Source organism: Denticeps clupeoides, chromosome 11, assembly GCF_900700375.1.
Source record: "Denticeps clupeoides chromosome 11, fDenClu1.1, whole genome shotgun sequence".
Lineage (NCBI taxonomy): Eukaryota > Metazoa > Chordata > Actinopteri > Clupeiformes > Denticipitidae > Denticeps > Denticeps clupeoides.
Window position 1 is genome coordinate 7,935,661 of NC_041717.1, and position 25,195 is coordinate 7,960,855.

Consider the following 25,195-nt stretch of genomic DNA (forward strand, 5'->3'; position numbering starts at 1 on the left):
GCAGCAAAAATAAACAGCGAGGTCACATGCAACCATGTCACACTACACTGACAGAAGATGCACATCGAGCAAGGACTGCATTTTGCATTATTGGTATGGAACAAGATGCGCAGTTCTGGTGACCATGGCAACCACTCCAACTGCTCTCTGTTTTATCACCGCTCCTTATGTGTAGTTTAAACAGAGGTGAAATATTGGAGAAAAAAAAAAAAGATATATAGGTCATATCACTTAGTCTCAATTTCAAATGCAGTGGTCAATGTTACATCCACAAGTAACACCTTTATTGACATATTTTTGACATTATTATAACTTTTGAAATACTGAATTCTCCAAAGCACAAATAGACCTAAACAAATTGACTGAAGTATTGGTCAAAATATCTCATATTATTCTTATAACTATACAGATACCAGTATACATGGTACACATATTGAATATTTACTAGTGAATGACATGCGCTTTGACACAAAAAGTGTGGCTGAATTGTGTTCCTGTGTTCCGCCTTCCCATTTTTATAAAACTTGTCGCGGAAGAAACATGCTTTGACATAAATAAATAATGTGCTGCGTCTTCTAACGTTTGAGTGCTACTGTACCCTGCTTGTCACATGAGAGGGCCGCCTGTTTGCTGCATGTCACCACTGCAGCGTGCTCTTGATCATTAGGATACAGGTGACATGCCATTGTGTCATTTTTCACTACTGCACAGTGGCTCACAAATTTATGGTTGCAACTAGATCCACGGAGGCGACCCTGTGGTGAAGTAAACCACAGTGTGCTCGCCAGTAAGAGTTCCAGGAGTTTTATTGTGACAAATTATTAACATGTAGCTTCAAGTTGGTAGGCCCAAAAATTATACTTATCAAATCTGCATGGTGAATGCAAATCTGCATTTAGATGAAATGATCACCAGCAAGCATGACATTAAAGATGCATTTTTCCTGCATTTTATGCAAGACTGGCGTATGACTTCTTTTTGCACAGTAGTAAAAAAAAAATGAAAACAACACCATGCACAAGTCTGGGCACCCCAGTATATTTAAAATATTCAGCAATTGACCTTCAGGATGATTTTGCAGATTCTTGAGTGGTGATGACCATGTTAGAGTCAGTAAAAAAAAAAAAGCTTGCCATAAAATTTAGTGTCTAAAGTCTGCAAATGAAAATGCAAACAGGAGTGATTCACAAACAAATTCAATGGACTGATGATCTTAAAAGGGCAGTGAATGCAAGCCAACCCAAACCTTTCACAAGGATGAACAGGATAAAACCACCCAAGCAAGGAGTTAAATACACTTATCTGGCAACAAAAGGTGTTTATACGATATCGGCCCTGTCTGATGTGCAAACTTCGGTTTCTGAGCTTTTTCATATTTTTAAATATCCTCCACTTGTAAATTATGTAAATAAAATGTAATCTTAAACTCAATTTATGCTCACTTATCTATTCACAGTTACAGACACTTTTGTTTTTTGTCTACCTGTTGCTTTCCTTCTAGTGTGGCTCAGTGATTTTGAATATTTTCGAGAGGGGCTGCGGGATAAAGACTGACCGCAGTCAGTCAGTCAGCCTGCTCTGGGGGGCTGGGGATGGTTGTTGTGATAGCCCAGCAGCAGCCATGGCTGCTTTTGTCCATGTGAACTAGCAGGCTTCCTGCTGGGGCGGGCGCCTTGCCAAGTCCCAAAACCCCAGCCTCACAGCTCACTCCCCTCCCATCCTGGAACGGGCTGAAACACACAACGGAAATTTCCAGGCCCGTCCGGCCCGGAGCACGTCCCCACCCCACCCACTTCCCCTCTCCCGACTCATGAGGGACAGGGAGCAGCTGGAGGGAGCAGTGCAGTCCTGCTGGAGGACCCGGATCCCGGCACAGTCTGGACTGGGGTCAAAGCAGACCGCCCTCACACCTAAAGCACTGGAGAGATGTTTGCTGTTTAAACCTGTCCGGGGAAAAGAGAAACACCCTCCAGCAGGATGTACCCTTCATCCTCGAGCTTTTATTTCAGCCCAGAAGTGCGCTTCAAGTACACTTGTGTGTGACACGTACTTCCACCGCTGAGAGGTACAAGAGATGGAGGGGAATCGTCCTGGATTAGTACAAGTGTGTGTGTATTTACGTGATGGCCAGGCAGGTTTTTCACAGATGAACGATACCTGTTTAACGCGTCTCACAAGCTAATTCTTCTTTATATGTCATTTATATGTTCCCAGGACATTGGCTTTTTTAATTATGTGCTTTTTTTATTCCTAAGATTTTCTGATCTTTACATTTACAATTGTTGCATATAAAACACTAATTCGGACCAAGCCTGAAACAAACATGGCATTAGCACGTAACTTTACTTAAAAAGGTGCACCTATATTGTCGAATTGTCGGAAATAAAAACTATTGACTCATTTGTATGCATCATGGAATGTCTGTAAAATGTTTTCGAACCCTTGTCATGAAATTATCCTCCATTTTGTAAGAACACATGGATACACATTGCATGGGCCTTATACGGTATGAGCCGTGCCCGTGAAGTCCGTGGATCCTGGGACCCCGGCTGCTTCTCCCCACTCCCGTATTTACATAGCAGGATGCACTTCAGACAACAATGCGACCTTCTCCGTGCTTCTCACATTCCTCCAGGGCTAATGGCGGGGATTTATCCTTTGGAACTCGGCAGTCATTGTCTGCTGGTCTCGCGCGCGCTCTGAGGGACGGGGTGATGGACTCCCCTCCCCTCCCCTCCGTGCTGCAGAACAGCCCCTAGAAGGAGGCCTCCGAAGGAGCCATCGCTCCTGTACAATCTCCAGCGGCTCAATTGAGATTAATAACTTGGAGGGTTGCGGGGTTCGCAGTACATGCCTCTCCTTTTCTCCCTGAGACATGTTACTTATCTCGCCAACCCCCCCCCCCCCCCCAGTCCCTCCTGCACACACTAACTAATGGACATTTTCAGCACAATGAAGTGAACTGGGAGGGATTACTCAGCCCGCCAGAAAAGAGCATGTCACATTACGAGAGGAGCAACGCAACAAGTCACGCAACAACTAAAAACAAATGGGTTTTTTTGGGGGGGGGTTTAAGAGCCTTTGTATGTTTGTCTCCCCCCTGTGCCGGCATGAGGAAATAAAGCAGGTTGTAAAAACCATGCCAAGAATTCATTTGTGTCTAATTGGGAGTTAACGAAAGCAATTACGTGGCGCACGTTCACTCTAGGCAAAGCTTAAATGTTTGGTGATGAAATGATCGCGGTTCTTGTTTTCTTTATCTGCAACGTGCAAGATAATCCGTGTCATCTCATTACAATTCCAGCTGAGTCGACAGAGGTTCCCCCGCACAGGGAAGACTTGTCATTGTTATGAAGATTAATTATTGCAAAATTGAAATGAAAGGATGATGGTGAATTCCTTCTAATTGCATTTGGCTAATTTAAAATGGATTAGAATCTCGACAGCAATCAGGAGAGGAGTTACATTGATTGTGTCTCCAAAATGGTTCATCTTTTTTCAACAAGTCATAAATATGCCCTTATGACACTCATAAGTCAAACTGAACATTTATGGGCGGCATTACATGCCGTTAATTAGAGTAATGAATTAGTAATAGAGCAAGTAATAATATTTTCAGCAAACCTCAGAAACAAAACAAGCATGCCACGTTGTGGAATAAAAAAACATATCTGACCTTAAGCTTCCTCTGAAACACGATCCGCCTTCAGGCGATGCCACTCCTGACCTTTAGGAAGCGCGTCTGTTTATTCTGACTGACCCCTTCACCAGTAAACACCACCGGCCATGCCGGACCGCCACCTGCTGAGGGTTCTTATTGACCATCCGCACCACATCTACACCTACTGCAATATTAACACCAATAGTGACCGCAGCGGCAGCCAATCAGAGGCCTGTATTGTCGATACCCCGCTGCCCTTCTTTCACGCCAATCTTAACTCTCCCTAACTCAGTAATTAGGTGACTGGCTGTAATCCTCTGCCTAATTAGTCCTGCAGGGCATCATGTGAGGGTGCTTGAATGAAAGTGAAGATGATTGTCATTGTGATACACTGCAGCACAGCACACGGTGACACAACTAAATGTGTCCCCTGCATGTAACCATCACCCTTGGTGAGCAGCGTGTGGGGACGGTGCTTTGCTTTGACTCTCATAAGTCAAACTGAACATTTATGGGCTGCATTACACGCCTTTAATTCGAGTAATGAATTAGTAATAGAGTAAGTAATAATATTTTCAGCAAACCTCAGAAACAAAACAAGCATGCCACGTTGTGGAATAAAAAAAAACATATCTGACCTTAACCTTCCTCTGAACCCTGGCGGATCGGGATTCGAACCGGCAACCTTCCTTAACCACAAGGCCACCACTGCCCCATGCCATCAATACGTTTTACAGTTACAGAATTTATAAGATGTCCTTATCCAGAGTGACTTACAATCAGTAGTTACAGGGACAGTCCCCCCCTGGAGACACCCATGGTTAAGTGTCTTGCTCAGGGACACGATGGTAATAAGTGGGGTTTGAACCCGGGTCTTATGGTTCATAGGCAAGCATGTTACCCACTAGGCTACTAACACATATTTTTTGTTGTGTTTCGCAATGAAGGAATTCACTTTAATGACTTTAATATTAATGGATGTAGAGTGATAGAAAAAATGTCTTAGACACGTTACTTCAAACTTGTGGCCTGAAGCTCCTGGTGCAACATTTTGCTATTCCTTTAGATGTTTTTTTTGATGAAATATCAAATTAACCAAATTATGGTTCCCAAACACACACACACTGTCACACAAGTTTATTTTCTCCTTTCCACCCAAAAGATATTTCAAAGTGAGGTTTAATGCTATAAATCAGACTGCCATAGGATGAAATACATGTTCTCGTGAAAGCAGTGCAGAGAGGGTCAGAGTTTGGCTCGGGGCTTATTAACTTGCAGATAAAACTCCACCCACAGGTGGGTCTGCAGCTGGTGGCCGTCCGTGGAGCCACCGGGACCCACAGTCGCCCCCGGAGGCTTTTAATCACCTGCTCTCACTAAAGCCAGACAGGTTTTTAAATATTTTCGCCATACGAACCGGACCCCGGCCACGGCCTGTCTGAACATGTCTGGCAAGGGCGGGGGCAAAATGTTCAGAATACCAGATCTGATGCATAAAGGTGAAAACTCAGCATATATGGATGGAGATGCTGAAGTGCATCTTTTTATAGTCTCTCTCTCTAACTCACACACACACACACACACACACACACACACACACACACACACAGTTACAGACAGACAGCGTTGTGCATTAATAATGAAGCACAGAGCACACGTTGCAGACCCCTCAGCTACAGCGAGCCTCAGAGGACAAGTGACCTACTGAACAAATGTCTCCATCATTTCTCCTGCACATGGCCACGCCAACAAATGTACAAACATGACTTGGCATCAGTAGAGGAAGAAGGATTCTTGTGTTAATGTGTGCTGAAAATAAATGATGAATAACTTTTTTTTTTTTTTTTAAGGAGCGCTAGATGTTCTTTAAACGTCCCCGTTTGGTGGTAAACGTGTTGTGGATAAAGTCTGCGCCGGGAGAATGGGGTGTGCGTTCCGTCTGAAGAAAGGAGAGACCATCAAAAGATAAGCGTGCATAAGTAGTAGTGGCTCTATTGAAAGAAATGGACTCCATTTTTGCAACTCTCCCACTCCAGCTGTCAGCTAGCTCACTATCCCATGGGGGGGTTGCCACGGTGACAGGAGGCCACATGTCTTGAGGGCCTCATTTTGGTCAAAGGACTCCATTGTTCTCGCACTAAGCTGCCCTCACTATGCCTGTCTGCTTGGGAAAGGGGGCTTCGTCCCCCCCCCCAAAACACGCACACACAAGGAGGAACCCACCAAGATTTAAACACTAGCAGTGGGACGTTCACCGAGGGGTGGGGTGGGGGGTCTTAAAACAGCAAGGAGCAACAAGTGAACATCAATACCAAATCTTCTCTCTACAGCAACAATTTACTTTTTCTGGATGCCAGGAACGACTTGAAATTAAACCGTTGAAGGAAATGAACAACCAGGAAAAAACGAGTAGTGTTTATGTGAACCAGTGCAGTAGGGATAATTGAATGGCAATCAAGTGCCCTCAAATTAACCTCAGGGAATAATACTGTCAAGCAAAGGAACAAAAAAAAAAAAAAAAAAAAAAAAGAAACACACCCCCCCCCCAGTCACAGTTTGTCTGATCGGAGAAGAGAAACGTCCCTCTGGCCGCTAGATGGGGACGTGGCACCACCACGAGACTCGCCTATCAAAGCTGAACCTGTTCTCAGCACATAACAAAAAGGACAGAAGGACTCTGGCTGTGCGTCCACAGCCAACAGATCTTTGCTCTCTTTAATGGCGGCAGATGAAAAGGAATGAATTAAAGGTCCTGGAGAAGGTGCTCTGGTTTCAGCGTGGAACGTGTGCAATTTCGAGGCATCGATCAGCAGCTCGCCACATTGCAATGCAATTTATTGCTACTGACATTGTAAATGGAACAGGTAAAGATGCCAATATTTTCTCCCTCAGATACAGAGATGATTAAATAAGAGCAAGATGATTTCTGAAAGGTGCCAGCAAAAGACAGGAGGTGGTGCCTGCTTAAAAAAAACGAAAAAAAAACATGTAATAAATGGGGTGCTTCAAAAACAGGTGGATGACAGGTAGAAAGGCATCGTCAGGGAGACCAGCTGAAATCCCTGCTCAGCTTTGCCAGAAGGCATGTGGGAGACTTTGACAAGGAGAAAGATTTTATAATCTGAACGAGGCCCAAAATTGAGCATTTTGGCTTCGGCGCCAAGCACTAAGTTCGGCACAAACCTGACACCTTGCATCATGCCGAGAACACTACGCCTCATGTGAGGCACAATGACGCAAATGTGACATTTTGAAAATAGGGCACAGTCATCGGAGATGGATTCAGAGCAATGCTGGTGAAGAACAGGCCTGGGATTTTGGAGAAGCAACTTTATTCTATGAAGATGACAAACTTGCTCTTGAAAAGCGAGATTTGGTTGTGTTCAGTGGTACCTCAGTGGTTCCTCTCAGGTTCTCTGGTGTTGAAACTTGACAACCTGCCTCCCATATCTCATTATAGCCTAGACTTTGAATATCCACGTGGCCAAATAATAATAAGAATCAAGTTCATGAACAATACAACAAAGGGGGAAAAAAAAAAAAAAAAAAGTTTGTGACATTTACAGCATTTATCAGACGCCCTTATCCAGAGCGACTTACAATCAGTAGTTACAGGGACAGTCTCCCTGGAGCAAGTGTCTTGCTCAGGGACACAATGGTAGTAAGTGGGATTCGAACCCGGGTCTTCTGGTTCATAGGCAAGTGTGTTACCCACTAGGCTACTACCACCCTGTTGTGACCACAAGACTGTAGGAAATGGAGATACATGCAGCAAACAAGAAATGATGATGCTAAACTGATCCTGAGTTTAGCCCATGAAGAATGCGGTGTCAGCCACCCTGACCTGGAAAAGTATGGATGGAGAATGTTGTCAGCAATTGAAATGTCTCATCTTGGATTTGGGGGTCTTCCTCAAGCAGCCCCAGCTCGTTTTACTGCTTTATCAGATGAAACAATTTTTAACAATAGCCTGATCTTTCGAACCTTGGATGTGCATAACACATGAAAAGACTTAGAACCAAGATGCATTTTGCACAATACTGCCGCAAATTACATGAATGCTGAGATTAAACTGAATGGCTCCCTCATTCAAGATAAACGCAGCAACGTTTTACCATTCGTTGAATGCCACTTCATGTACAATACACACAAAGTAATTCCTGTTTTTTTTTTTTTTTATTAAAACACCAGCCTGTCAACACTGAATTTCATTTTTCAAAACATTCAAAGCGTGTCCTTTTAGTCCTCAAACCAGTATTAAAAAAAAAAAAAAAGAAAAGAGTAACATGAACTAAAATGAATAAGCACTTGAATCCTCACCGTTACAGGGAAAAGTGCAGTGTTTTATTTGACGGGTGTACCTACAACACATTCCAGTATTCAACAGTTTTCACAGAAAAACTATGGGTCACTTTCCCGTTCAGGAATTAAGACTAGTCCTGGACCAAAGGCATTTTTGAATGGAGAACATCAATGAAGTCTTGATGTACAGGAACCTGAAGCTTAATGTTTAAATGGCAGAAATGCATGGATTTTTACAGACTTTAGCCAAAAGGAACAAGTGATTGCTTAAAAAGAACACCGAACGTATGGATGATATAAAAGGAAGCCATGGCTAAAATAATTTTCTAAAAATGGGCTTTATAAAATAAAATAAAATAAAAAAAACTAAAATCTGGGATCACTTAACATCCTCCTGCGGTGTTTGGAGATTTGCACTGAGGCGTGAGCGCGTCTTCCGTCGCCCTCCCCGGTACTCCGGGGAGGTGCGGTCCACCCAGGCCAGGCCTGAAGCTTGATGTTCTCCTGCGCTCTGGTTCCGGAGGCTGCGGCGTACCGAACGCCTGCTGCTGCTCACCGGCTTTAGAACGTCGTCTATATCGAACTCCTCCGTCGGGTGGTCCGTCACCACGGCTTCACGTGCGACCGTACCTGCATCTGTCTGAGGCACCGCAACGCTCTCGGGGACCTCACCCCCACCAACCACCATCTCCCCACCAGAAGTAGATTGAATCGTCTCATCCTTCTCCCCCACATGAGGCAGGTGAAGGGAGCTTCCCGACTTCACCACCTGCGCTGCCGCCTTCTGGTCTTTACCTGGCTGAGTGATGATCTGGTCTCCACCCTCCTCGGTATTTGGGAGGGAAGCTGGGTCGTGGCGTGTGTGCGAGGATTCTGATGAAGTTGGTCTGTCTATGTCACTAGACGGCAATGATTCTGCCTCGAGAATTGCTTTGCCGTCCTTTTGTTCATTTTCCCCTCGGTGCTCAACGTGACCCAACTCCTCCTCTGTGCCACCTCCAGGAGGCACCTTGGCCTTTTTCCTGCCTCTGCTGCGCCTCTCTGGAACCTTCCTGGAGCTGCTTTTACCTTTCGGTGTCTTGTTCTGCGGACGACCCGCTGCTTTTGTAGTGGCGATCGAGGTTGAATCTGCACTTGACTGCTTCTTATCTGCAGCTGCAACGGAATCGGCGCGCTGAAGGCTGCCCGTATCCTGCTCCATCTTGATGGGGTGGCTGTCCTCGGGGACGTCGTGGCTGGGCTGGGGACAGAAGCGCTTGCGCCACCTGGCTGCCGCCACAATCAAATCACTGGTGGAGCTGGCCTGGCCGTGGGTCACCGGATTCAAGTCACCATCTGCACCAGAAGACAAAAAGTGATTAGAATTGATGAAGCCCCGCCTCACGCAGGGCAAAACCGTAGTTAGAGTCATCCCTCTAACAGAGCAACAGAACTCTCATTTAACATAAATTAGGAGCCCTGAAATCCACTTCAAGGACTATATAATTACTCTGCCAGGAAAGGCCTAGTCTTTGAAAACAAATTAGAAACCCATTGTTTGCTGAGGTTTAATTACTTAACTATTAATTTAGAACATGTGGAATTAAAAAAAAAAAAAAGGACACAACTACAGTTATCTGCTGGGAAAAAATGGTATTAAAATTAAAGCAAAATGAATCACTGTCACTAAAATGGAGGAAAAAAAAAAAAAAAAAAAAAACCCCAAAGACAGAAGAGAAGCAGTTCTGACAATCTTTGACAAGAACAGGAAACAAAAGCATGAAGTCTTATCTCTGCCACACTGTCAGGCTCATTACCTGTGGGGCTTGTATGATCGGTGAGAGTTGAAGTGGTTGAGACTTTTGCGGAGAGCTGATCCTCAAAGATAGGGCTGAGAAGAGGGTCTTTTGAGGCGTAATCTCTCTTCCCGTACAACGAGCGGTCCACCTCCTTACTCCCAAAGTGCCTCTTCCCTGAACAACCCTGAAAAAAAAAAAAAAACAGCAAACCTAGTTTAGCCTGCAGCACAAGATCATAATACAAAGAGGAGGTGCAACTACTGACTGACTGGTGGAAGTTCAACAACTTGTGTCTGAACTTGGACAAAACGAAAGAGATGACTTGCCTTCAGAAGAGAATGGAAGGACCACTATTCAATGACCAGTCAATCTAGAAAACAGTAATGTGCAGTAATGTCTAGGTAATGATCCTATGACTGTGTTGTAAATTGTCATAAATTGCCATAAATTGTCCACACAGATCAAACTGGAGCTGGATTCCATCCCAGGACATTGGACCCAGACCAAACTGCCAAGATGGCACTGATCAAAGCATCGTCCCCACAGACTGCTCCCCAGGTGCCTGTCATGGCTGCCCACTGTTCACTAAGAGTGATGGATTAAATGCAGAGAACACATTTAGTGTCACCATGTGCTGTGCTGCAGTGTTTCACAGTGACGGTCACTTCACTTTAGGTTGGGACGCCACCCTACCGGACACCTACAGGGAAATCCAATTCACCTAGTGTGCATGCTTTAGGACAGCAGGAGAAAACCCACACTAACATCAGGAGAGCAGGCAAAGTCCACGCACACACACATAAGGGTCGAGTCGGGATTCAAATTCACGACCTTGGAGGTGAGGCCACATTTTGAATTTACCAATTGTACTGCTACAATGTGAAAATGTCTATAAACATTGAAATGTATTATTATTATTAATATTTTTGCTGTGCAACAATACACCAAATGCCCTGATTAGTGAGGGAGGGTCCAGTACATGGTGAACATAGCAACATGTTCCTTCTTTGCGTACAGTCATAAAGCAAAAGCACAGGTCATCACTGCTTTCTCCCGTTCTGTCAAAAGTAGATGGAAAAGAACAATAAAATGAAGCTGCAGTGGTTAAAGTGCACTATTCTTAAACTCCTAAATGCTGCCATAAACATTCCTAACACAGTATGAGTCACATACTAAAAATATCTGTATTTTTGGGACATTTCACTGTTGTATGAACTGCTGGCCTGCCCATCAAAGTGTGGAAATCTGCATTGCAAAGTCACTCCAACAATCATCACTTTGTCCTTAGTGCACTGAAGCCAGTCCTATTATTCCTTGTTTATTTAGAATATTATTTTTTTGGGATATATAATCTTGGATTAGTCGGTGAGTCTACACATCACAGACTTGCCAACTCCACAGCCAAAATTAAGGATTTTTAGCCTGTTTCTTCAAATAGGAACTGAAAAGGTAGTGTACCAAGGAGATTAAAGAGACAGAATGAAAAGAAAAGGAACATTGCACAATGTATGAAGTACCTTCATCTTGCCATTGGCTGAGACTGCAGCCGTGCGACTTGGCCTCTTCCTCTCCAGCTGACTGTCACCTTCAACCGGTAGCTGAAACAGAAAAGCAGGCATTAATCTGTGTCCCCACCAAGCACACATCACAGCTGGAACAGTGGCTGGGTGAGGGGACGTCAGTGTGAGAACCCTTCATGGCACACCTTTCTCTTCCTGCCGCGAGTGGACGTCAAGGCTGCAGTGCTGACTGGAGGCTGCTGTTCCAGGGTGACGACTGCCGTAGGTACAGATTCAACTGCAGACAGAGGGACTATTGGATTCAAGATTGGTTTATTGTTGGTACAACAGTATAGTGTATTTAAATAATGTTTACATTTACGGCATTTGGCAGACGCCCTTATCCAGAGCGACTTACAACGTGCTTTCAAGTTACCATCAATGAAGAGATCAATTCCGGTTCACTAGGACCCCAACTATAAATACATCTATTTAATTCACTCTGTTGTAGATTCTGTACACAAAGTTCGACAACAAGAAAAATTACAATTTAATCTAAATATTCTTTAAAGAGGAAGGTCTTGAGCTGTCGTTTGAAGGTGCTCAGTATTTTGAACCTGATGCGTGCAGCTACTGGGACCAGTGGAGGGAACGTAGCAGAGGGGTGGTATGGGAGAATTTGGGAAGGTTGAAGATCAGTCGTGCTGCTGCATTTTGTAAGAGTTGTAGAGGTGGGATGGTACATAGTGGTAGACCAGCTAGAAGGGAGTTGCAGTAGTCCAGTCGTGAGATTACTAAGGACTGAACCAGTAGTTGGGTGGCCTGGGTTGACAGGTAAGGGCGGATTTGTCTGATATTGTAGAGAAGGAATCTACATGAGCGGGAAAGATTGCTGATGTGAGTTGAGAAGGAGAGTTGGTTGTCTATTGTTACGCCAAGGTTGCGGGCTGTTGCAGAAGGAGAGAGCTGCGAGTTGTCTAGGTAAATAGCAAGATCCTGATGTGGTGAAGAATCCGCTGGAATGAATATTAGTTCAGTTTTGGTGGGATTGAGTTGGAGGTGATGGGCTGCCATCCAAGACGAGATGTCTGTTAGACATGCAGAGATTTGGGAAGCAGCATGTAGATCAAAGGGAGGAAAGGAGAAGAGGAGTTGTGTGTCGTCAGCATAGCAGTGGTAGGATAATCCATGTGAGGAAATGACCTCACCAAGTGATCTCGTGTAGAGGGAGAAAAGGAGAGGACCTAGCACCGAGCCTTGAGGGACACCAGTGGAGAGTCTACGTGAGGTAGAGGTGGATCCTTTCCAAGTCACTTGGTAAGATCGCTCATCAAGGTAGGAAGCAAACCACTGCCATGCTGAGCCCCGAATTCCAAGCCTCTTCAGGATTGCCAAGAGAGTCTTGTGGTTAACGGTGTCAAATGCAGCAGATAGGTCAAGGAGAATAAGAACTGATGACAGTTTTGCCAATCTGGCTGCATGTAGCTGCTCGGTAACCGCCAAAAGGGCAGTCTCGGTGGAATGAGCTGTTCTGAAGCCAGACTGGTTAGGATCCAGGAGGTTGTTCTGTGATAAATGGAGTGATAGCTGGTTGTAGACACAGCGCTCAAGGTTTTTGGATAGAAATGAGAGGAGGGAAACTGGTCTGTAATTGTTAATGTCTGTAGGATCAGCAGTGGGTTTCTTTAAGATTGGAAGAACCCTGGCTGTTTTGAAGGCGGATGGTACGTGGCCAGATGAGATTGAGCTGTTTATGATATAAGAAATGAAAGGGATGAGGTCAGGGGAGATAGTTTGAAACATTGCAGAAGGTATTGGATCTAGTGGACAGGTGGTTGGGTTGCCTGTGGATATAATCTGAATGATTTCATCAGATGTGATCTTAGAAAATTGATTTAGAGTTTACATACAGACCCCCCCCCCCAAAGTGCAATCATAAAAGAAAAATATATGTATATACACACTAAACTAAACACTTTACAGGTTTTCTATAGAAGAAAAGTAGAACAGGACTTAACATTATGCTTGTGAGTAGATAGAAATGGATATTTCAAACAGGACACACAAGAGAAGACAAGACAAATGTGCAAAATGTGCAAAAAAAAAAGCAGAGATGTGCAAAAATCAGGTGCATAAGGCTGGAAGTACAAATGTGACATCTTGACTACACATTAACATCATAAAATGCTCAAGACATGAGGGATTGGGGAATGTGCAAGGAGACTAGAAAATTGTGAAGCAGGCCATTAGATGGCCAGGAAAGCTTGTACCTGCTGGCTCTTCACAGAGAAGTCTAGGGTCCATTCTGACTTGCAAGTCCACACCATGCTTAGGGTCTGAGGAAGCCATGAAGGGAAAGATAACACAATGACACTCGATATGGTGCTTACCATAACGATCACCGAATCATAAATAAATTGTACTTTAGCATAACTGCTGTCCAATGAAAATTGCCTACAGCTCCTAAATCTTATTATAGATGATTAAAGCATTAAATTTAAACTGAAATATGGGTAATGGATACCAACGAACGAAAGAGGCAGATTTATTGTAAAGCTTTCTTCCCTGAAAGAATAATAAAATGTATACAATGGAAACATTTGTCAGCTGTTGAGTGACAGAATGATGTCTGCCTCAAGCTTTTCAGCAGCTTGTGCTTAACTTCAGTGTTTTTTTTTTTTTTTTTAAATTGGCTCTAAAGAACACCATGACAACTTCCTGGCAGTAGATGGCTTCAAAGTTTGTTTACCACCAGGCTTGCACTTGAGAACACTTGTTTATACAGAGACGTGGTGGCAGTGCAAAGAGATTTACTTGCCAGCAGGAAATCTCCAGCTTTGTCAACCAATCTTGGACGGTTAAATTAACATTTGTTTCAAGATCATCCCCATCACATAATCCCACAACAGCCCACTAGACCAGCATAAGCAGTGTATTGTTGAGTGATGCAAACTCGTTTCAAACAGGGCTAAACAATGAGCAGTGTACATTTCAATATGCATGTATGAAATAAAACCACTCAAGTGTTAAAAAAAAAAAAAAATAAAATAAATAAAATTAGATCAAGGGAAAAATTACATCGGAATATTTTGTGCACATTACCATACTGCAAGTCATTAACTGCTAAGTTTTTTTGTAAACTAAGAGTAAAAGAGATTGTAAAAGCCAAACAGGCCAAAATATTTAAAGCGTTTATTTACTGACAGCAGATATATTAAAATATGCAGACCTAAGGTTCACAGCTCAACATGAAATAAATATTTCACAATTCAACATCAGGGCTTGTCAGGGCTATGTTGGGTTACTCGGCTTTATGTTTCATCTGTTAACTGTACAATCAAATTCATCTTTATCGGTTTTGTAGTTGGCACTAAACCAAATCAATGAGAGGCGTGAGTGATGTAATCCTAGCGAAACATAACAGGAGGTGGGTGTAGCATGGACTGCTCTGCTCTCATCAATACTGTTCTGTTGGAGAGTGAAGTTCATCATTTATCAAATGCTTACTCTCATGACAACTCTCAATGAGACTCTACTGGCAAGGTGAAACAATAGGGCTCTTTGCATTATAATATTAAACAATTTAATTTAGAAACTTGTTCACCATCCAGTCCTGTAGATTGCAGTAAAAGGTCAATGGTGATGTAACAGATAATGAGAAAAAAACACTACTGAATTGTGAAGGCAGCTGCTTAAAATATAATTTAAAAAGCAATATAGATATGTAATGTACATATCAACCCAACAGAGTTACCTTTATTTCACCCAGTATCACACAGCCCTAGCTCCACACAGACTACTTCTATTAGGCACAGGGTAACACAATGGACTTCGAAATATCCAATTTTCACAGTAATGCTCTCTTCTGAAGCAAGCTGTATCTTGGTATATTACCTGTGCTGTTCACAACTGTGACCCCATTGTCCTCCTCAATTACAAGTGGCGGAACCTAAAAAAGTATTTTTTTGTAAATAATTTGATTTGAGACAGACATTTTTTTCCACATTAACCCATCAGGTTAACGTGAAGAGCATTAGAATATCAGGCTGACTGTTCCACACCTTGGCTTCGCCATCTCTGAACATGATCTCACTGCTCACAGTTCCTCCTGTACTGTCGCTTTTGTTGTGGGCTGGGGAGGCAGCGCTGGCTTCAGGACTGCTGAAGTCTGGCTGAGGGAGTGGTGGCTCATGCCTTTGAGGGGTTTTAAGGAGGGATCGTAGCTTCGACCCACCCGGTGTGGTCTGGTATGATGGGGTGCCACCTTTCTGCAGCGGTGTGCTGGGAGGAAGAGTCTTGTCAAAGAACTCGGGGGACAGAGGGGCGCCGAAACGTACCTGCTTCTTCTTGCTTAGTGATTCAATAACAGGATTGCCTGTAAAAAGAAAATAGTATGTTTGTAAAACCATACACATACTACACATTGTAAAGTAACTGTAGAAAACCGGCCTTTATTTAAAAAATAAATAAAATAAACCGAAACCAGAAAATCCACTTGGAAATTCAAGAAGTCACCCTAACAATGAGCCAAACTTCCTGAAGGTGGCTTTGCTTACAGAGGAGAAGAAAAAGTGATATCGGTACATTGTATCTGAGATTACAATCAATCTGTCTTTGTCTATTGTTTCTTTTGTTGTGAAACCGCTATACAACGTGAGAAGTCAGGCTTACGGCCAGATGTGTCATTTTAGAATTTTAAGACTCACCCGGTGTGGACTGGCATGACGGGGTGCCACCTTTCTGCAGTGGCGTGCTGGGAGGGAGCGTCTTGTCAAAGAACTCGGGGGACAGAGGGGCGGCGAAACATACACGCTTCTTCTTGCTTAGTGATTCAATAACAAGATTCCCTATAAAGAAAAGGAAAAAAAAAAAAAAAAGTTTGTAAAATAGTAAATCACACACATATTACTAGGGCAGCGTGATTATAAACAGTATGCGATAAAAATTTGAGCGAGAGCACAGAGCACATGGCAAAGTGTCCACAGATCCTTAAAAAGTTTAAAAAAAAAAATTATAATAAATATTTAGGCCTTAAATATTATTAAAAATAACTAGTAATCCTTAAATCTAGAGTGTAAAGGTTTTTAAAATGTGTCTGTGCCCAATCCGAATCAACACAGGTGCGGAACCAATCAAGCAAGTGGTACCAACTGGGCACTGGAACGCATGGAAATAGCCAGGGCCAGGCCTAGCATGTTTGGTGCCCTGTGCAAATAAGTTATTATGATTCCAAAAATCACAAAATAAATATTTTGGAATCCTAGAAGAACTGCATGATGAATAACACTATGCCATATCGCCCATCCCCACAAATTACACATTGCAAAGGAAAATTATTTTCAAAAAATAAAACGGCAGTCAATCAAATGGGAAATTAAAGGAGTCGTCCTAAGAATGAGCCAAGCTTTCTGGAGATGGCTGTGCTTACAGAATTTTTGCCGTTTTTGTAAAATTGCTATTCAATGTGATTCAACTGAACACATTCACACCAAATATGCAAAGTTCTTTTTAATAAAAAAAGCAAACAAAAAGACTGTCACCAACACAAAGGCTTAAAAATATGCAATTTTTTTAACTGGCTCAGTTTAGAGGATGGAGAGGAGTCTCAGATCAGCAATGCAGTTTTTTTTTTTTATATATACACACACAAGTAAAAAGTAAACTAAAAAAATATGGTGCAAGATATGGTACCTGGGCTCATCTCACACTTTGACAGCACAGGGTGGGATGGGTTCTTGAGCTCAGAATCTTCAGGTTGGCTGGGGCGCTTCAGTTCAGGACAGGGTACCTAGAGCAGAATAATTTAAAGGGAATTTCAATGAGGAGGACCTCAGCAGGGTCAGGATCTGAGAACTGCAGCATGAAAACAGACCTGCTGTGGCTTTAGTTAGCGTTACATATACCTTCTCCTCCGGCAGCAAGGGGCACATGAGGACGGGAAGCAAGGCCCCTTCAATCTTCTCCTCACTCTCCTGCAGGGTGACTTGGCAACGTCTTTTTGAGAGAGGGGGCGTCATGAGGTTTACACGGCCAGGAGTTGCCCTGTTCTCCTTTCCAGCTGCAGAGCTCCAGTTCTCTGTAAAAATTTTATAAGCCTTGCATCAAGCACATGCGGAACAACTAAAGTACTAAAGTTGTAGTTGTATGATTAACTCCGTTGAATATATTTGGCTGTCCAGGAAGGAATTTTATCCATATTATGAATTTTGTGATGATGTGATCAGGTATCAGGCTGAACGTGGCAAACATTTCTCTGCATTCTGAAACCCATTGTTTACTAGGTCATTCATGTGACTCGTGTTGTAATTTTACAGTCGTTCAACAGTCAGTTGAACCTGTAGGTTATTAATGTGTAATAAAAACATCACAAAATTCATAAATAACTAGACCACTTAGACACACAACCACTATAAAATGTGAATAATTTTACTCCGATGTACCATTAGACATACCACAATTTGATAACCAAGGAAATAGGTGATACACAGAGCATATCCATAAAAAGTCATTAAAGAAAATAACACCAAATTCCCCAAAAATGGATACAGAAGGTTATGAAGGCTGTGCCAATAGAGAATAATCAACCATCTATGCTTGTATATAATGCTGATAATGCCTCTGCTTAGTTTTTCTAATCTTTCTCTCTGACATAGAAAAGTAATTATTCGGGGGTCCCAAAGGGACTGCATATTAACTTCTTATTAGCATGTTTCTGCTAATAAGGGAGGAAAATGTTTGAATACATAATGCATTGCAAAATAGCTGCAATAGCTACTGACACGTATTAAGTAAAGATTGGAATAAATCTTCCCCCTATAGAATTATTTTACACAGCATAACACACATGAGATAAAAGTGCACGTATGTCTTCTCATTAAACCTAATCTCATATCCTGAGTGTCTTAGATGCTTGTGTGAACTCTGTGTTGCTCAGTGACGTCATGGAAATGAGTCTGTGAGCGAGTCGGCCATCTGCCATACAAGTGATATCCCTCAGCCCTCTAAATAAAATCGGGTATACAGGGACAGACATTTAAGACAGTCACCAAAAGCTACATATAAAAGACATTAAACTAACTAGTGTATAGATTTATAGCCCAATTACAATAATAACATAGGAGCGTGATTGAACCAACCAGATGGGGGTTTGCTCGTTTTCAGACCATCCTCAAAAACATCCTTTCTTGGTGAGATCACTGCTTGTAATTTCTCCTCCTCATCCAAACCCATCAAGACCTGGAAGGCAGCCATCTTTTCTTTAAGTGTCTGGCATCTTGGCTGCAATGGTTTTGATTGTAGATGCTGTGCAAAGAAATGGAAAACTCATTATTTTCAAGTCCAGTCTTGGGCCAGTGGTGGCCTAGCGGGTAAGGAAGGGATTCAATTGCTGGTATGAATCCTGAACCATCCCCACACACTGCTCACCAAGCTGATTGGTTAAAAGCAGAGGACATATTTTGTTGTGTCACCATGTGCTGTGCTGCAGTGGATCACAATGACAGTGTTTCACATTCCCATTATATGTATTTAAACAAACTCCCTTTAGTAAGAATACAGAACACTGAACAAACATTACATACCTCTGGGGTCGATGGGGTCATTCTCTGCCGGGCCATATAACGGATTAGGGAGTTTGTTTCAGGGGATCCCCTCAACCCTACAGTTGACCTTCGCCTTGCCTTCAGCTGAGAGAGCCTGGACTTGTCTTAGATTCAAATCAGACAAAATGCTTATTCTTTTCTGGCAACAGATTGGAAATATACTGCAAACAAGGTGTGCAGGTTAGTATTCAAACACATAATCTGAAGCAGCATATGCTGTACGCCATCAGTGTTGCATATTCTCTCTCACACACACACACACACACACACACACACACACACACACACACACACACACACAGTCAAGAACGTCTTCAGCAACAGCTGTTCACCTTGGCGCTTGGAGGGAACAGAGAAGCTGCCGGATGATATGCCGAACTGTGAGGGGGTGAGATGGGAGAAGTCAAGTGCTGCCACTCCACTGTGCTGCTGTGGCGAAGATGGCGCCACCGGCGTGTCAACCCAGTCCGGGTTTAACGGGAACTCGCAGCTAGCCATCATGGAGCTGTCAACCAAACAGAAAACAAGCGACAGGGCCGCATATTAACTGCTTATTAGCCTGTTTTGGCTAATAAGGGGCGAGACATCATAATCATTGCAGTTTACACTGTATTACTTACATGATCTACAGTCAGAACCACTAAAAAGAGGCTAAAATATAGTTCATTGTTATACTACTAGATATATGACCTCTTCTGTGAGTTCTGACCTTTATTTATTTTCTTCTAACTTTCCTTTGTAATGACCATTATGTCTGAATCTGTCTTCTGTGGTGAGGGTAAATACGCATGTTAGGCAAACAAGAAACAGGCTCTGCACGAATCCCACAACAGGCCTATTTAGGCCTGCGTCGGATTTTCCCTCACCTCTCTCACGCAGCCTTGCAGCACTAGTTCCGCCTGCGTGTGGCGTGGCTACGAACATGAGGATGGAACGACTTCACAGCACCATCTTCACCCGGATCAGCGCCATTAGCTAATTTCCCAAATCAACTGGTGCACTGACATTAACGCGCTAAACCAAGGCTGACAAACGCCGCACAATGATGTTGTCTTACCTTGAATAAAACACTGATCCCAAACCCCGTTTGAAGTCAGTAGACTGGAAGAACTACAGCATGTTGTACAGGATTGGGGGCTTTTTGCCACCGTGAGCTCCCTCACGGACCGGAGGATTCAAATTTCGCTCCTCAGTGCAGCGTTATCCTTCCGCCGTCAACAAGCTCAGGTTCGCTGGAGCTACAACGCCACGTTGGTCTTTAAAAGTGCAAACAAGCGCAAAATATTGTTTTTTTTCTCAACTGTTATATTAATCCTTAAGTATCTGTTGAGGTGAGTTATAAACGTACGATTTCATTAAACCATCGGGAACTATTTACCGTGTTGAAAGTAGGAGCGTGGCCGTACGCGCCTTCCGGTGGAACTCATTTCATACGAATTGGCCAATTAAAAGCGACGAAAATGTCACGTGTTTCTTTCCGTGCTGCATGTTAATATGGGGGTCGATCAGTCGAGCCAATTTCAGACTGTTTTTTTTTTTTTTTTTGCAGTGACCTGCATGCATATCTGCATTATTTGCACGACTGTGTATTTTCATTACTGTGTCCACTTGTTTCCAGAAGTACAGTAAGAACAAAACCCGCAAAAATACCTCGGTAATTCTTCAAGTAGAATGATATCACTGTTTTCATGGAGATGTGTTGCTCACAAAGATAACATGAGCAAAAGTAAAGTTGTTGGAAATAGTTTTGAAATGGCGCCGACGTACTGCAAACAGTGCCGTCATCTCTGTTGCTCTGATTCATCCTCTCCTCCCTGCTCGGAAAGGACATCTGACACACTGAGCAAGTGTAAGAGCCATAAACGCAGTGTAATGGAGAGGCTGTCAGTGCAGAATGTGTCAGCAAGAGACTTCCTGCTAAGTTGAAAAAATGTATTTGTCAATAATAACCTTTTCATGGACAAGTCAGTCTCCCCAGCACTCCACATGATGCACGGTGATGAATGACCCATGTCCTGCATCACCCACCCAACACTGCCACAAAGTGGGAAGTGGAGGTTGACAGGTACAATATGAAATACACCACAGGGGTGTGACTGTGTTGTCCATGACCTTCTCATAATCTGCTCAGTGGTAAATGTTACTTGTACGTTCACTGGCCCTTGTAAAAAGTATACACTACAAAAAATTCCCTTTTTACCGCCTGAAAACAATCTTGAAATCAGTTTGAATAGAAAAGGTTACAAAAGAATTCAGGACGTTAGAATCAATGCTGTTATCAACCCCAACTAATTAGCAAATTAGTTTTCTAATTACAGTTTAAAGTGACTTAAAAGTGCATTAGTGAAAACAGCATTCCAATGGAACGCTGAATGACATGGTAATTGTTGCTGATAATGTCTTTATAGTTTTATGCAGATATTCCATTAATAAACAACCATAGTCATCTACAATATTAACAGTATTTATTCATCAATTTGATGAATGTGCAATTTGTACATTTGGTTTCAAACAAAAACATTTAAACACATTTGAAGGACAGTGGTAGCATAGCGTGTAAGGAAATGGAGGTGCAATCGGAAGGTTGTCGGTTCGAATCCAGCTCCGCCAAGGTTCCAGAGCGACTTACAATCAGTAGTTACAGGGACAGTCCCCCCCCTGGAGCAACTTAGGGTTAAGTGTCTTGTTCAGGGACACAATGGTAGTAAGTGGGATTTGAACCTGGGTCTTCTGGTTCATCGGCAAGTGTGTTACCCACTAGGCCACTACCACCCAAATATATCATAATGACAATCACTTCACTTTCACGTCAGAGTGTTATATAATTGAGTTTGTGTGTGTTGGACATTTTATGTTTAAGAAACTACTTTTAAAACAGATTAAACTTGTGTTTAAAGAATTTCAATGCTTTGACTGGTTGCTATTGCATTTGTTTCACATTAAAGGTGTAACGTGTAAAAAGGATCCGCCTGGAGGCTTTACACTTCATCAAACAGGGGGCAGTATTTCACCAGAAATCTGTCCACCTAGACACAAGGAAATGCACGGAAATGCTGAAATCCATTCACTGATAGGAACAGGCCTCTGTTATCTATCTAGCATCCTAGCTTCAATAAACACAATGCATAAGCATTTTGACAATTTCGAAACCATTCTTGCTTCATAGACTTCTGATCATTTGAAGACATAACACACCAGATGTGTTCAGGAATGTCGGCTTCACTGATTTGCCAACCAGAATTCCCTAATAAAACCACAATCTACCTACCTGTTTGGTTTGGAAGCTGACATGGTGCCAAGCTGTTTACAACAAAGATTAAGTCTGCCGACTTTATTATAATGACAGAAACCAGAGGGAGAAGACAGGAACTTGTGAAAGTGAAAATGTGTCCTCTGCTTTTAACCATCACCCTTGGTGAGCAGTGGGCACCCATGACAGGCACCCCGGGAGCAGTGTGTGGGGACGGAGCTTTGCTCAGTGGCACCTTGGCAGATCGGGATACACTGCAGCACAGCACGCGGTGAGCAGTGTGTATGAACGGTGCTTCGCTCAGTGGCACCTTGGCGGAAGTTGTGGCAGTTAAATACTCACCAGAGAGCAAGTATTCGGACAACTTGTGCTTCTTCAGATATTGATGCAATACTTAAGTCATGCAGAATGAGGAAGTGTGAGCTGTTAATTTTTCACTATGGGCATCACTATAGGGTGACCAATAATTAAACATGCCATGATCTGAATTTCCCTCTAGGTGAGAACATGCGAAAGAGAGAATGTGCAAGTTTTTCACAGGGAAGGGAACAGAAGGGCCTTACAGCTGTTTTCTGGTTTCTGACTGATCTTTTCAGGGCAGATGATGGCAGCACATAAACACATGAACACAGCTGTAGCTCATTCTCAGTTTTCCCACTTTACCGTTGACCTGACAATCTTTTTTTGGTTTTTAAATCTCCAATCTGTTCGTCAAACAGATTGCTCTGATTTGGGAGTAAGAAATTACCCTGTAGAGGGCAGATTGTTTGTACTGGAAGTCTGTGGTAGAACATGTGCACAGGGAACGATGAGCGCAAATAGGCTGGATGTGATACTCATTTTAATTCTGTCTGATTGGTGATTTTGTCAGCATCTTAGAAAAAAAAGATGGCGCAATCATCGTTGCAGCCCCTCATCCATATTCATAAAGAAATATCCCTCACTCTAGTTACCGTCTGCTGGCCCACGCTCTCTCTCTCTCTCTCTCTCTCTCAGTGAGGCCGACGGAGGCCTGGCCAGGACCGCTGACCTATAAAGCGGGGATCGGCGCGGCGGCTGCGGCCCAGCTGTGCGCAGAGTGACAGCGCGCCGGACGCGGCAGCTGAGAGCGTGTGGCCTCTCCATCACCAGGCGCGGTAAGAGCAGGGTGAGGCTCACCGCGCAAACACACCACTGTGAGCCTGATGGCAGTGTAAGTGCCAGCCGAGAAATCGAAGAGGACGGGGAGAGCCGCATGATGAGATCCGCAGCAACAACTTTACCAAATTGCCTCGCAATTTCGCTGAATAATGACCTAATATCCATAATGGGAGAGTGTGCTGTTTCTGCCAATGAGAGTGCAATGAGGGAATAAGTGAAAAAATTTGTAGCGGTTAAGAGGCTTCAAAACAATCAACCTTACAAGAGATATATTGCCTACAAAGCATAATTTTACCAGATTCAGACTTGTTTTGTTATTGAATATGCTTTAGGGCAGACACAAAGAAGACCAATGAAGCAATTTCTACTTTTATTGAATGTGTATATACATATATAAAAAATAAGGACATATGTACAATGAAATAAATATAGATATTTTTTACACACAAAATAAGTTACACAACATTACCCTTAAACAACAAACAAAACAATAGATATTAAAAAACAAAATCAGATAAGCAAATGCATGAAAGTAATACAAATATTTAAACAACAGAAAAAAAAGAAGCGATCAGAAACGAAGGCCTTGAAACAAGCACAGAATGTTTGTTTAGGACGCATACCATGCATTCGCTTCTGTATGGGACATAGATCTGTATTTTTTCTTTTTCTTTTTTATTTCTCCAAGATATCAAAATTCTTTCAAGACAGTCCGTCAAAATCATGACTAAAAGAGTAAACCACAGCAAATTTTCTATACATTTTTTAAGTATGGTTTTCAACCCTGAGAGCTCTCTTTGTTTGTGTTGAAGGTAAACAGAAGTCTAAAAAAAAAAAAAAAAAAAAAAAGAAACTCAACAGGGAAATAGTAACATGCTGCTGTTGAACTACACACTAACCAAACCTCCTGAACTGTGTGTCCAGAGGTTGTAAACCATTCAGAATATTGTAACATAACATGCTTGTTTTTAAGTTTGACATTTTTGATTAAGCCACAAAGGTAAACAAACAGTTATCAACACATCAGAAAACAGGCCTGACCTCTGCAGTGGACGGACTTTAACACGTAAGTAAGAAAACAAAAAAAAAACTATTACATTAAGAAATTCCATAAAATGTGATACGAATGAACAAGACAAGAAAATGCAGTCTACTTTGGCTTAACCCAAGGTGAAGAGGCACAGCTAAAGTAAACAGTCACAACACATGGACAGGTCAACTTTTCCAATGTCGATGCATAAATTAGACACTTTAACCAGAGAGAAAACTGTATTGTCCACTGTGGATGAATCAAACACATGTTTGGTAATGGCCATGGCAAGATTTCGATTGTTTACAGTGCATTTGCAGCAGATCATGCATCATGAACCAGTAACGGCCAGAAACGTACCTCTTCACCCCTGGGGATCATCTCATTATTCTACACCACTTCCTTTTCTTCCTTCTCTCATAAAGCAAGTTCCATATGTCGCCCTCCATTCTCTGTAGACGGCTCTGCTACGTGAGAGGAAGAAAACAAAGCAACTTTTCTTCAATAAGAGAACTATAATGAGCCTATTTACAATAGCACTGGGAACAGGTAATGCGCGTTGCCATTAATACACTCAGTGAAGATTGTATTTAGGATGCATTATAACAACATGAATACACTTTCATGTACTGCACATTTTTTAAACTGGAGCTAGGCATAGCAGTAGGTGTACTCAGGATTAATATAAATACAGTAGAAAAGTTTCTCAATGTGTTTTCTTTATTCTCATGACCATTTACGTTGGTAGATTCTCACTGAAGGCATCAAAACTATGAATGAACACATGTGGAGTTATGTACTTAACAAAAAGTGGACAATCCACAGTCACCGGACCTGAACCCAATCGAGATGGTTTGGGGTGAGCTGGACCGCAGTGTGAAGGCAAAGGGGCCAACAAGTGCTAAACACCTCTGGAAACCTCTGAGAGAATGCC

The 25,195-nt window shown here is 42.7% G+C and overlaps 2 protein-coding genes across 4 annotated transcripts in view; both read right to left on the reverse strand.

Moving 5' to 3' along the window:
* Positions 1-7,983: 7,983 nt before the first annotated feature.
* Positions 7,984-20,022, reverse strand: cdca2 (cell division cycle associated 2). Of its 2 annotated transcripts, none has more exons than XM_028996597.1 (14): positions 19,899-20,022; positions 19,174-19,346; positions 18,821-18,945; positions 18,377-18,542; positions 17,144-17,316; positions 16,932-17,028; positions 15,947-16,087; positions 15,302-15,615; positions 15,135-15,189; positions 13,511-13,576; positions 11,447-11,538; positions 11,259-11,339; positions 9,760-9,925; positions 7,984-9,298 (listed from the first exon to the last, which is right to left on the reverse strand). In XM_028996597.1, the coding sequence occupies exons 2-14, from the start codon at positions 19,340-19,342 to the stop codon at positions 8,343-8,345; spliced, it is 2,601 nt and encodes an 866-aa protein (XP_028852430.1). In that variant the 5' UTR covers positions 19,343-19,346; positions 19,899-20,022; the 3' UTR covers positions 7,984-8,342. The 2 variants fall into 2 exon arrangements, with proteins under 2 accessions (XP_028852430.1, XP_028852429.1); XM_028996596.1 differs by having other exon boundaries at positions 11,447-11,553.
* A 3,562-nt stretch (positions 20,023-23,584) lies between these two features.
* sema4c (sema domain, immunoglobulin domain (Ig), transmembrane domain (TM) and short cytoplasmic domain, (semaphorin) 4C) overlaps positions 23,585-25,195 on the reverse strand; it is a 39,710-nt gene continuing 38,099 nt past the window's right edge. Inside the window, exon 16 of one of the 2 annotated variants that reach the window (XM_028996723.1) lies at positions 23,585-24,725. The gene's annotated coding sequence lies outside the window, so the exon portion shown is untranslated. Of the gene's footprint in view, positions 24,729-25,195 lie in introns of both variants that reach the window. The other variant, XM_028996722.1, reaches the window with a different exon arrangement.